The 14,245-nt window shown below is 30.5% G+C and overlaps 2 protein-coding genes across 2 annotated transcripts in view; one reads left to right on the top strand and one right to left on the bottom strand.

Annotated features, from left to right (window-relative positions):
* The window catches only part of LOC140435257 (polyamine-transporting ATPase 13A3-like), a 116,165-nt gene extending 104,387 nt beyond the window's left edge, over positions 1–11,778 (bottom strand). Inside the window, exon 1 of the mRNA XM_072524069.1 lies at positions 11,673–11,778. Within this exon, the coding sequence (XP_072380170.1) occupies positions 11,673–11,694 (22 nt within the window). The 5' untranslated portion in view covers positions 11,695–11,778. The remainder of the gene's footprint in view (positions 1–11,672) is intronic.
* Positions 1–14,245, top strand: part of LOC140435258 (uncharacterized) — a 150,080-nt gene that overhangs the window by 54,205 nt on the left and 81,630 nt on the right. The window lies entirely within an intron of this gene.

The raw sequence follows: 14,245 nt of genomic DNA, 5'->3' as shown, positions 1-14,245 counted from the left end.
GAGCCTTTCTTAAATTGGAGCTTTTTATAAGAAATGGACCACCAAAGTCTAGACCGACATTGGTAAATGGAGGGGAGAAACATGAACGTTCCCGTGGTAAATCAGCCATTAACTGTGTGGCTGTCTTTGCTTTAAATTTAAAACAATCGTGACATTTATTAATTATCCTTTTAGTTTCTTTGAGACCATTTAGACACCAATATCTTAAACGAAAATTGGAAAGAGTATTTTGAGGGCCTGCATGACATAATCTTATATGTTCTCTATGCAGCATTAATTTTACTATGTGATTATGAGAGGGTAGAAGTAATGGGTACTTCTGTTCATATGGGACGTCTGAGTACCTTAGACGACCACCTACACGAATCATTTGCTGATTATCTATGAATGGGTTGAGTTTTAAAATTGTTTTATTTGAAATTATCTCCTTATTCTCAAGACAAGAAAATTCTCGAAAAAAGTGTGCCTTTTGCAAAAGTTTTATTATTAAATTTTCAGCATTTTTTAATTCTGAAACAGAGAAGGGCTCAACATATTTTTCATTTGGAAACTTGAAATTGTGAATATACCTGAGAATAAGTGTGATACTGCGTTGTAGTTTTGAGAAGTTTGAAAATTTGAGAGATAAATTTTCAATGAAACTTATTGGACTTTCTTGTGCTAGATGAACTATTTTCTTTTCCTCGGGTATTTTACTTACATTTGGTTTTGAATCATAAGAAGTTAAATCTAAGTCATAATTAAGTAGAAATGAGGGACCTTGAAACCAAAATTTTGAGTTTAGAAGTTCAGGAGCAGACATGCCTCTTGACGCAATATCTGCGGGGTTTTGTTTTGACTTTATATATCGCCACTTAAATTGTGGGTTTCCTTGTATTTCAGAAACTCTATTTGCAACAAACTGTGACCATCTCGAGCTATGTGAGCCTAACCAAGCAAGTACGATTTCTGAGTCCGTCCAGCAGTTTATTGAGTCTATTTGAGTTAATTTATTATTTAGAATTTCAACTATTCTTTTAGTGAGTTTGCTGCATAAAACAGCACCCATAAGTTCTAACTTAGGTAAAGTTAATGTTTTTATTGGAGCTACCCTACTTTTAGAGGTGATGAGTGTGGAAGAGACATTTCTTGAGCTATAAGTAACTCTAATATATATGCAGCTGGCGTATGCCTTTTCACTAGCGTCGGAAAATGCGTGTATTTGTATAGTACATATATAATTTTCAATAAAAAAAGGTCTGTAAATTTTTAAATGTTTTAGTGCTGAAATATGTTTGAGAAAATTTAACCATTCATTTAAGAGTGTAGAGTCTAAACTTTCATTCCACTGAATTTTTGAAAGCCAAATTTTTTGCATTATTATTTTTGCAGTTACTATTACAGGATTAATTAATCCCTTGGGGTCGAAAAAACTTGCGATTATCGAGAGCACTTGTCTCTTAGTGTAGGAATCTTTTATTTCGATTTCTGGTACTGAAATAGAGAAACTATCTAATTTAGAGTCCCAACAAAGACCTAATATTTTATTAGAATGATTTTCTGGAGATATGACATACGTGGAGTCAGTTGAAAATTGTGAAATATTTTCTAAAAATTGTGGTGAATTTGAACACCATTTGTGAAGAGATATGTCTGCCCTTTGTAGCAGTGCAGTGATTTGCTCATGCGCAAGTGTGAGTGTTTCAATACTATTTGTACCATATAGTATGTCATCAATATAGCAAAAATGAATGAGCATATCATGAGCAAGAGGATATTCTTCCTTATGCATGTTTGCGAGTTCAATTAAACATCGTGTGCTAAGGAAGGTAGCTGGTTTCGTTCCATAGGTAACCGTTTCCAATTGTATACATTTTAACGGCTCCGAGGGAGAGTTGCGCCACAAAATATTTAATAAGAAAGTTTGGTTGGGGTTTATTCTGATTTGTCTAAACATCTTTTTTATATCAGATGTGAATACATACTTGAAGAGTCTAAAGTTGACTAAAGTGTCAAATAGTTCTGGTTGTGTGGTATAACCCTTTAACATAATATCATTAAGGCTAAAACCAGAAGTGGTTTTCATGGATGCGTCAAAAACTACGCGCAAACGAGTTGTGAGAGAAGTGTCTTTTTCTACACTGTGGTGAGGCAAGAAATATTTGTTTTCTGAGTGTACATTCTGCAGAGACAACGGAACATATTTTGCATGTCCTAATTCAACATACTCGTCTATAAAAGATTTATATTGTTTGTAAAGAGAATCATTTTTTGAGAATTTGTTCTCCAAATTTAGAAATCGCCTTCGCGCCATTTGGAAAGAGTCGCCCAATTTATTATTTTCATTAGGCGTGCATAGGGGTAAATCTACTTGGAACTGTCCATTCGGTAGGATTTGTGTTGTGGCTTTAAATATTTTCTCAGCCTTTTCATCATCAGGACTTAAATGCTTTATTTCGGGAACTTCTTCAATGTCCCAAAACCTTTGGAGAAGATTATTTATATTTTCTTCTTCGGTGTGAGATTGAACAAATAAAGAAATATGATTCGAGTGTGAATAGTTACAGTTTGAGTGAGAGTGCATCTTTTTCTTAGATGAAACTTGTGGAGATAAGTTACCGAACATGACATATCCTAAATGAGTGTTTTGAAGCACTGGAAGACCTGCTCCAATATGAATTAAACCATCCTTTAATAGATCACAGTAAATTTCTGCACCTAATAAGAGATCGATTCTCCCTGGGGAGGAGTAAGAGGGATCACTGAGCTTTATGCCAGCTGGTATTTTTATTTTGCTACGATCTAGAGGTACCTGAGGTATTTTACACGTAATATTATCCAAAACTGCACATGATACTTCAAATTTCATATCATTGTTTTTATATGGGAAAAATTCAATGTTTACCATTTCATTTGAGATGGAACAATTTTGAGAGATTGTGGAAATTTGTAATCTTTTATTAGTGGTAGAGTAATTTAGTTTATTTACTAAATCTTTTGTTGCAAAGCTCGATTGAGATCCATTATCGAGAAGACATCTTGCGTGTACAGGTTGTCCACTTTTAGAGTAAATTGTTACCAGCGCTGTGGCTAGCAAAACTTCGTTTTTTGGATTGAAAGTTGAGAGAGAAGAGACGCAAGATGAATTTTGACTTTGCGTGTCTGAGAGTAGACAATTTTCATTTGTCTGAGTGCTTAAGTGAGTAGAAGTGTTTGGTGATTCATTATATGAATGTGGAGAATTAATTGTTTGAGTAACTTGGGCATTATTACTCCTTTGAGGAGCATGAAAATGACTTTGAGAGATATGTGGTGCACTATGGCGAGTTTGTGAATCACCCTGTATACTTGCGGAGGTTTGAGAGGTTTGTGGTGCATTAAAGCGTGATTGTTGCCTATTGGCGTGACTTTGATTACCATCATGTGAATTTGAAGCACTTTGATTGCTTCGAGTGGGAGAGAATAAATTATTTTGATGAGTGTGAGAAAAATTCTTTTCTTCATGCAGAAGTGTATTGTGCTTTTTATTGCAAATTTTACATGTGTATTTAGAGATGCATTTATCAGTAAAATGTTTAGTGCCAAAACAGTTTCTGCAAAGCTGTGCTTGCTTTACAAAATTAAACCTTTCTCGAGAATTTGTGTCTTTAAATAAGTTACACTGATATATTTTATGACCAGTTTGTTTACAAAATATGCAATTTTCATAGCTAGATTTATTATTATTTATAGTGGAAATATGAGCAGTTTTTTGAGTGACTTTATTATTAAACTTTGACTGAGTTTCAGTGTAATTAAGTTTCTCTAAAACATCACATCTTTTTTCTAGAAATTCAAAAAATTGTTTGAGTGTTGGAACATTCTTAGAACCTACTTCATATTCAAAAGCCTTGTGAGAAGCAAAATCTATTTTTTCTAAAAATATTTCTATTAAAAGGAGGTCCCAATGTTCAATTGGAACTTCGAGATTACTAAGAGCTTGAAGCGTTTGCTTCGTGTGTACAAGAAAATCTCTTAGTACCTGAGGAGTGCATTTAACTAGAGATTGAGACTTTAACAGCTTTTTTATAAGAGTACTAATCACTCGTGATTTGTCATCATATCTTTCTTTTAGGGTTTTTATAGCGATAGCAAAATTTGCATCTACTACTTCGATACTGCTAATTAAGTTTAAAGGTTCTCCTTTGAGGAAAGATTTTAAATATATAAACTTTTGTACATTATTTAAACTTGAATTGTTTGTGATCAGAGTTTCAAATAGTTGAAAGAATTCATTGAATTCTGAGAAATTTCCGGTAAAGGTTTTCATGCTAATTTCAGGCAGCCTCGCACTGGAAACAGCATTATTATTTGAGCTAGGTACTTTATTTTCTGTTAAATTTAATTCTATTATTTTTCTTTGCAAACCTTTGAGTGTGTTGAAGTATTTTTCTTCAACATTTGCTCGATCAGCTGATTGTTGGTCACTGTCATCAGTCTGTTCGATTTCTAATTGAATTTGTTCATATTGTGTAAAAAAATTAAAAAGTTTTTCTTTCCTATTTTCAAAATCAAGTATTTCGTTTTCTGTGTCTTTATTGGCTATAAACCATTCTGAGATACGTGTAATTGATGCTTTAAGTGATTTGCGCTTTTTCTTTAAAGCTTCCATTTTTTATTTAAAAGTGAATTTATTTGCAAATATATGCTGAGCGAGAAATAAGAGTGAATGATTTTGTTTAGTGTAAATGTCTTTTTCAACTAAGACGCGATTTTAATTTTAATAGAGTATTTTTACTAGAGTGATAAATAAATATTTTTCTTGAGAGCGGGCTGTGAGACAATCTGTATAATAAATAATTGTCAGCTATCTTTAGCGATATTGAGAAGAAAGATCTGTTGTCAAATCAAAGCCATTAGTTAATATAAATATTAATAAACAAATAAAAGTCGAGACAAATATCTACCAAATATAAATGTGTGCATGCAGTGACTATAGAAATATATAGAAAGCGTTTTAACCTCACCAAATGTTTTTCAAGTATCCAATTTAATTACCGCTGTCACTTACCAGCACATAACGCACTTTTCACAAAACACACGTGTCTAATCTTGAACGAAGGTCAACTTGTGCAATCTTTCTTCTAGGGACGAGAAACCATTATTCTTTCTTCCTGTTGCTCTCCGGCGTGTGTAATCCTTTTCTTTCTTCAGTCCTGTTTCATCAAATAATCTGTGCTCGATAGGACCACGAATGAGTGGGAGCCTTGTTACTGGCTCCCTATATTCGAGAGTTGGAAATCTTTTGATTCCAAGCCTTACTTCAAAGGACTTGTGAATGGATGTATCTCCATAGGTTTGGTTCTTCAGTGACCGTTGAAGGATAAGGATTGTTAATGGGAGCAAATATAACTCCAGAGAAATAAAAGCACTTTAAGTTTATCGACTTATAATTAACTATTTTTAGATTAAAGAGGTTCAAAACGACGTAGCTGACTATACAGTATCAAATAATTCTTTCTTTATCACACGTAAAAGAGAGAAACCGTATTTATGAGAAAAAATGCCCGACTTCGGCGTAGAGAAATATTTTATACGTGAATTGAGAGTGAATTTTAAAATGCACTTGCCTCAAGGGCGTGTGACAACGAACTAACTAAAATAATACATACTACTTGATGCGAACTTTAAGTGAAGATTACCCCTCTTGTATTTAGGTGTGAAAACTATTTAAGAGGCTGTGGCGCCATTAAGTCGGCCATCCCGAGGCAAACTAGATATTAGTGAATATTTTACTTATTCTACACTAAGAAAAGTGTAAAGAACTATATTTTTATTTTATATTTTAAAATGATATGTTCATTTCTGGAACACTTTTATTGTGTTGTTTTGGTCCAAGTTTTTCTTAAGGTCCACGAAACATGGATTTCATACCCTCTGTAACTCGAAAAATTAAATTGGATCTCTGTATTTTGAACATAGCATTGTTTTATTTTGTAACTCGATTATTTGAAAGCTATCCCGCACCGCTTGCTTGTTTGGTGTTGGGGTTCAATTTTGTTATTTTTTATTTCATTTATAGTTTACTGAAGTTATTTGTTGTCAATTGAATAATTATTAGCAGTAGTTTGGTTCTATCGCAAAACGCATCAATTAGTACGACAGTTTACAAATAAAATTGTAAATTTATGAGTGCTAGAAAACGTAAACTAAACACAACTTTGAGTCTCGCTTGAAAGTTAGAATTGCTCAAATTTGTGAAGAGCTGTCAAAAGAAGAAAGATGTTGTTAAACAATTAGACTTACCAATGAGTACCCTATCAGCAATATTAAAAAATTTATCAGACATCATGGAAAAATTTTAAAACGGTCAAAAATTGTTCTGCCAGACGAATTGCAGAATTTTGGACTTAAAGGAGCCAAAATATCAGATTGTTACAAGAAAAAGCCAAAATATATTCTAAATCATTGGGAGTGGCTTATTTTAGGGCCAGTAATGGATCGCTAGAAAAGTTCATAAGATGACATGAACTTGCTTTTAAAAAAGTTTGTGGGGAAATTGCAAGTGTCAGCATTGGAATCTGTAACAATTGGAAAATTAAATTGCAAGAATGGTTACAAGGTTACGAACTTCACAATATTTAATGCTTACGAAACGGGACTGTTTTTAAAGGTCATCCTGATAAGACTCTAATTTTTAAAAATTTTAAATACCATGGTGAGAAGCACAGTATGAAACGTTTAACTATTCTGTTAGCAGCAAACATGTCGGGCACAGAAAAACTCTTACCATCAGTCATCTAAAACACTTCGTTTTTTTCCAGATGTCAATCACACCTCTGAAATATGAAGCAAACGCAAAATTGCTTGTAATTTTCAAAAACTGGTTCATAAATATTGACAAAAAATTGGCCAAAGAAAAAAGGAAAACTTCGTTTTTTGTTGATAATTGTACAGTAATGATATTCCACAATTTGTTTTTTGCGTATATTCAGCAATCTATTAGTGATAAACATTCTAACAATAAGCGTTTTTGGGGCTCGAAATATAAATTAACTTTAGAGAGGTCAGTCCAATGACTGGACCTCTGGTATGGAACAAACGTGACATTCCGATAATATGCTATACAAGGTGGTCCTTAAGTAGTTGTACAAAAAGAAACAGTAGATTCTTCACTTTAAAATATTACGATTTAAGCCAAATTGCTTTTATAAAATGTTGATATTAAGAAAGATACAGGGTGTTAAAGTGCAAAAGTAAAATTTTATTTTTCGCTCTAACTTTTACGTTTGTAAACATTTATGTATAAAAATTTACATCTGGGTACTTTTAAATATGAGAAATTATAATTTGATGCACACTTTAATGTAACTTATAGAGGGCGCCACTTATGCCACATATGTGGTATAAATTTGCACTTAACTTTTTTGTTCTTTAAGTTACTTGTATTTGGGATAAAAAATATTAAAGATACATTATTTTAACAAAAAAAGGTATACTTGTTAATAACTTCAAAACTTAACAGTTTTCGAGATAATGGCATTTTAAAAATCAGCTGCATAATTCTGATCTAAAGGAATTACTCCAGGCAACGAAGAAAAAATAGACAAAAACATTAATACTTCTGAATTTTGGTATAAAATACCTTTAACTAAAGTTAATAATTAACGAAATATTAAATAAAATAAATATATCAGCAGGATAATTAATAATATGATTTGACAAAATAACAGAATAATAGGATTTTACATAAAACATTTTATGTTTTATGTTAAAGTCATAAGAAAAACATTTTGTTTACAAACCAAATTAAGAAATAGTTAAACTAAATAACATAACTTTTTGTCAAAGTAAGTGTTCGATATGTCCACCATTTTCTTTAATTCATTTGTCAATTTATTTCATAAAAAATCGTCTCATATTAAATAGCATCATTGGTTCTAAAGAAACTGCTGCAGTATTTATTTCTTCCCATAGTTGGTTGCGAATGTTTATGGGATTCTTATAGACACGTTGTTTTAATGCGCCACAGACACCAAAATCAAGCGGATTAAATTCGGGACTACCTGGTGGCTATAATGTATAATGGATGAATATATTATTTTGGATACATATCCAAATTTTATGGTATATTATGGAACTACATCTTATTTGTCGCAGAGGTTAAATAATGTATTAAACTGTGATGTATCTCGTTTATTGGTTACTTATATACACACACGGAATAACCTATTGATGGCATTACTTATTTATATGATTACGTTACAGCTTACGAGTAACTATAATTACATCTCGAACAAATGGACTATTATGATTTACTAACGAACGAATATTATGCTAAAATAAATACTCTATTTATAACAATATCGGTTATTAGGAAAACGATGATGTTTTTGTAAAAATGCTGAGTCTTTCAGGTTGGATTTGTAGCAAAAGTATTATGAAACAGGACACATATGTGTTATTTAATACCTGTGCTCTAGTTTCTATTTGTCCTAATAAAAATTGGTAAACAATTTACGTAGTGAACAATAAGTATTATTTTCGGATTTTTTATGAATTAAATAATTATATCAATATCTCACCACATTGCCGATTAATATGACTACCACGACCAATCCAACGTTCAGAAAAGTTGTATTTAAGTATGTTCTAACTGGCTTCTCTCTAGAATGTGGTGGTGTACCATCTTGCATAAACCACATATTTTGAGTTTTTAGCATTTTACAACAGAGAAAAAGTAATACAACGCCATTATAGAAACAATAAGACATTTAGCACCCATAACAAAGCATTTTGTGATGTAACATTAACATCTTTGAGTAGTTTTAATAAGAATAAACTATAAATTATGGTTATCTACAGGTATTCAGTGCTTTACCGCACAAATATCAAACTAAGAATTATTGTGCAGCTGACTTATAAAATGCATTTATCTCGAAAACGGTTGAATTTTCAGGTTACTAACAGGTACACCTTTTCTTTGTAAAAATAATGTATCTTTAATATTATTTAACACAAATAGAGCTAACTTAAAGAGCAAAAAAGTTAAGCGCAAATTTATGCCACACATGTGGCATATGTGGCGCCCTATATTAGTTACAGTAAAGTAAGCATAAAATTATAATTTATCCTACTCAAAAGCATTTAACAGTAAATTTTTATCCAAAAATATTTAGAAACGTAAAAGTTATAGCGAAAAATAAAATCTTAAATTTCCACTTTAACACCCTGTATCTTTCTTAATATCACAATTTTATTAAAGCAAGTTGGCTTAATCCTAATATTTTAAAGTGCAGAATCTACGGTTTCTGTTTGTGCAATTACTTAAGGACCACCCTGTATACATACACTTTCCATACATAATACATATATCTAAAATATATACACAATTACGGTGAGTTAGAACACTTAAATATTTGTAAATGTACTTATGTAGACAGTGGTTTCACATCGTTGTCGACACAAGCAGCTGAATCCGAAGACATTTCTATTTCACCTCCCGCAGAATTGAATACAATAGGGTCTAAATCAGAAATATTCTTTGAGCACTTTGTTACGTGCAATGATGAAGTTACGAAAGCTAGAACACTATCTGATGACGAAATTATCGATTCGGTAGCTCAAAAAACCGATACTAATGATTTAGATGACAAATAGAAGACTTGAATAATATACATGTGCTCTATGGGTTTCCATAAAAGAGGCAAGAATAGCATTGAATACTTTAAGCAATTTTATAGAGCAAACTAGCAACTCTGAAGAACAAAAATTGTCTGCTATTTTTACCTTAGACAATGCTATAGATAGATAGCAACCGAATTATTTAAAGCAAACAAAAATTACCGACCTTTTTTAATGACAATATTTTTTATTTTAAGAAAATTGTACTATTTTATGGATGCTAATATTTTCTTTTTTAGCTAATAGCCATATAGATTGATGCGAGTTTGTTAATAAAGAAAGATTGTCTAGTATACTAAAAAACTATAATGTAAAATTTCAACTTAAGTAGGGTTACTAAAGTATTAAAATATTTATTAAGGATAAGATAGGAATAAAACATGAACACTCATTTCTCGTCTAGGGGCCCATCAAGACATTGTTTTTTAAGACAAACTAGACTAGGTCACGGACACGAGTAATGGACTACCTAATGGGGATTTTAAAAACCTTTCCAAACATTTCTAATTTGTGTCTATTTGTCCCATAAAAACTTAGAATATTGTTTTTTTTTTTATTCGTTTGAAGAATAAATTGGACTTTATTACTGGAAATAAAGGACTTTTAGTTATGAACATTCATTCTGTGCGATTGGTATTATTTGTTGTTCGTGAATTTATGAGATAAGAATATCAAAGTATTAAGATATTTACTATAAATGTTCATATTTTAAGGTTATGTTATGGTTTGATTTAAACTTTAATTATTTTTTACTGTATTTCAAAGTATTTTGTTGTTGTTTTTATCGGGGTTATTTCAAAATTAAGCAATAAATCATTAAATTTATTTACGAATGTAAAAAATATTTGTTTTAATCTTTAAAATTAATGTTTTAATCTTTTTTAAGTGCTAGTGATTTTATCCCATAAAAGACTAAATATATTTGTTTTCTCTTAGTTTAAATAGGTAATAGTAATTTTGTTGTCATTTCTACTGTTTACTAGCCATTATATGCCCAGACCTAAAAATAAACTCAAAAACTATTACAACATTCAAAAAACAACTTTTTGAACACTCATTATGGTAATTTGATAGAAAGGTTTCCACATTATGTTATATTACAACTTAAACTACGAGAAAACGAATATCTTTAGTCTTCTTACAGGATAAAATCACGGGCAACGAAAAAATAATAAAACATTAATTTAAATATTTTTCAACTTTGTAAATAAATTTAATGATTTATTGATTTATTTTGAAATCTGCTATTCGCTGAAAAAAACAACAAAATACCTTGAAATACAGTAAAAAATAATTAAAGTTTTAATCAAATCATAACCTAACCTTAAAATATGAATATTCATAATAAATATCAAACAGGTTGATGAACTTTTGTACTGAGTTGTATCTGTGATCTGTTGCAACAACAGTGTATCACTGTTGTCAAGGAGATAGAGAAAAACTTTTATATACATGCTACAAATTCTATAGATTCACTTAAACTTATAATATCTTGGACATTTTCGAAGATGCTTTAGGTACATGAAAATCTAAATGTCCACGACATGTACAGTTAAAAATAAAACACTGAGCGTTAACGCTTGATTAACAAAAAGTTTTTTTTATATCGAATAGTTTTATTTGTTAAAATTTATTTTAAATAATATCTAGTTTAAGGCAACATCCAGAAAGGAAGGAGTCGTGGAAGGGAATGCATTTTGTGGTTAAACAATTTGAGGACAAATGCAAATAAAGTTTTTTTTCTTAAATTGATTTCAAATTATAAAATATTTTATTCTGTATATGTAGTAGATAGGTAACGCCTTTATTCTCAAATAAAATACCCTATAGTATAATATATTGGCATAAAAATACTTTTAATTTTGAGTAATATAAGTATTCCTTATATTAAACTTAAATTAAAGTTTGTATACTTACTTAGAAAAATAAATAAGACTCATATGAAATATGGTGAACCAAAATCGTTTTATATATATTTAATATAAAAGAAAAAACATTAATTGGTGTTTTTAATTTAATTAATAACTTACATATAGTTTTCCCGGTCTTCATTTTCACTAACAAACACAACCTACTTTTCACTACCACCTAGATATCGTGAGATCACGTCAAATACAACAACCTGTAGTATAAAATCGGACCTTGTAATTTCATACAACAATAGAATTGGCAGATATCTATCAAGATAATTCATATCTGAGATTTAAATTAAGTACTTACCAGAAATGATTGTACTCATAATAGGTATATTCGATGCCGAATACATACATACATACATACATATATACACTTGTGCCCAAAATTAACGCACCACCTTAAATGTACCATAAGTTTGAAGCTATTATTCTTCTGAACGAATGATTGGATTTTGATGATTTTTTTTTTATGTTATAGGTCTATTTCTACGATCGTAATTTGCAACACCCTGTGGAATTTATTAGAAAGAAACGCTACATTTTATTAATATTTTAAGGTAGACTCATCTTTTCTTAATATTTTCGTAAAAAAATTATCTTGATATCTCTATTATTAAAGATTGTATAGAATTTTAAATGTAACAAGTTTTTATTAACATTTAAAGCAAAAAAAAAAACATTACTTACATAAACTTTATTGACATTTAATACAAATAAAGCCTAAGAAAACATAAACTAAATAATCTTTAACAATTCCCTCTCCCATAAACTTAATAACGAGTATTTCCACCTCTACATCTAATTACTTCTTCACAGCGACGAGGCATACTTAAAATCAAGTGGCGTATTTGGTGTTGATCAATTGCATTCCAAACTTTTCTTACCATAACTTCTATGTCGTCAAGAGAGACAGGTGGTGATTGTCGGCTTCTGAGTTGACGATCAATAATAACCCACAAATTTTCTATGGGATTGAGATCCGGGCTGCAGGGTGGCCAGTTCATGGTTTATTAAGTAAGAAAATTATTTCCTATATAAGGAGCAAATGGAACTTCATGGTTAGACAAAATGTCTGTAATATACCTTTCACTTGTTAAGGAACCTCTTCTTAAAGCAACAAGTTCCGTTGGCGCTGTAAGAGATATTCCTCCCTAAACTATTACAGATCCTTCATTGAATAAAATAATAGGTCGTATTTGCACTGTGCGTAGCGTTCTCTTGGCCGTCGAATAACTCTCACACGTCTATCTGAGCTATATAAGCAATACCTTGATTCATCAGTGAACAACACGTGCTCCCAGTCATTAACATTCCAGTCAAGGTGCTCTCTAGCAAATTGTAATCTATTTCTACGATGATTTCCGTTTAAAGCTGATGCTCTGACTGGTATCCTTATATGCAGATCTTGTTCAGCGAAACACCTTTATATAATAGTGTTTCTACTAATTTGAATATTATGAACATTTGCCACTTGTATTTATAAATGTCTCATTGTGAAATGTTCTCTTATAGCACGAAGCCTGATAAACTGATCTTGTCGTGGTGTTGTGAGTCTTCCTCTTCCTTGTTCACTTGTTCAACAATATTGTCAGTTTAAAACTGTCCTGTCAAATTGTTTGATTACATAGCCAACTAACTGCTTCCATTAATGAGTATTACAATTCGATAAAATCACGTTATGCTTTGAAAGTACTTTTCTTTTTGATAATAAAGAAACCGATGATCTTTTTACGAAAATGTTGAAAAAAATGAAGCTTTTTCGAAATATTAATTAAGACGTTTGCTTTTAATAAATTCCACAGGGTATATGGGTGAAACGTTGATATTTCTCAGAAAACATTAATACAGTAATTACTTAGAAATAGGTCTGCAGTGCGAAAAAGAATAATCATCGAAACCCAATTAAGGATTCAAAAGAAAAATAGCTTAAAAATTATTATGGTAGAGTTGAGGTAGTGCGTTAATTTTGGAGAGTAGAAAATCACGTAATGCTTTGAACATACTTTCCTTTTTTGATAATAAAGATATCGAGATGATTTTTTTACGAAAATCTGGAGAAAGAATGGGGCAATCTCGAAATATTATTAACATGTGGCGTTTCTTTTTAATACATTATACAGGGTGTTGCAAAATTAGATGAACTTTATTTTTACACCCCGTATATAGGTAAAATGTTGACATTTCTCAAAAAACATTATTACAGTAATTAATTAGAAATATACCTATAATGTGAAAAATAAATCATCGAAATCCAGTTAAGGGTTCAAAAGAAATATAGTTTCAAAATCATGGTCCATTTTAGGTGGTGCGTTAATTTTTGAGAGTAGTATATATATATATATATATATATATATATATATATATATATATATATATATATATATATATATATATATATTGTTACGCTTTAAATTTAATAAAATTCAATAAACAATTAAATTCACCGACCGGTAAAGTCGTTTCACACTCTAAATAGGAATGTTAGATTTGTAAGATTCAAATATTTGAATGAATAATGGTTTTTTAATTTAGTAGACAGTAGGCAGATAGGAGAATAGATATTTGTACGATAATATATGATAACAATAGAAGCTTTCTCATAAAGTATTAATGTTAATAGCCCAACGATAGCAATTTTAGAATATAAGGTTTAAGTCTTTTGTTTACAAATAAATTAGATAAAGAAT

The sequence above is a fragment of the Diabrotica undecimpunctata genome, chromosome 2 (assembly GCF_040954645.1).
Source record: "Diabrotica undecimpunctata isolate CICGRU chromosome 2, icDiaUnde3, whole genome shotgun sequence".
Taxonomy (NCBI): Eukaryota; Metazoa; Arthropoda; class Insecta; order Coleoptera; family Chrysomelidae; genus Diabrotica; species Diabrotica undecimpunctata.
This window is presented reverse-complemented; position numbering and strand designations above follow the sequence as displayed.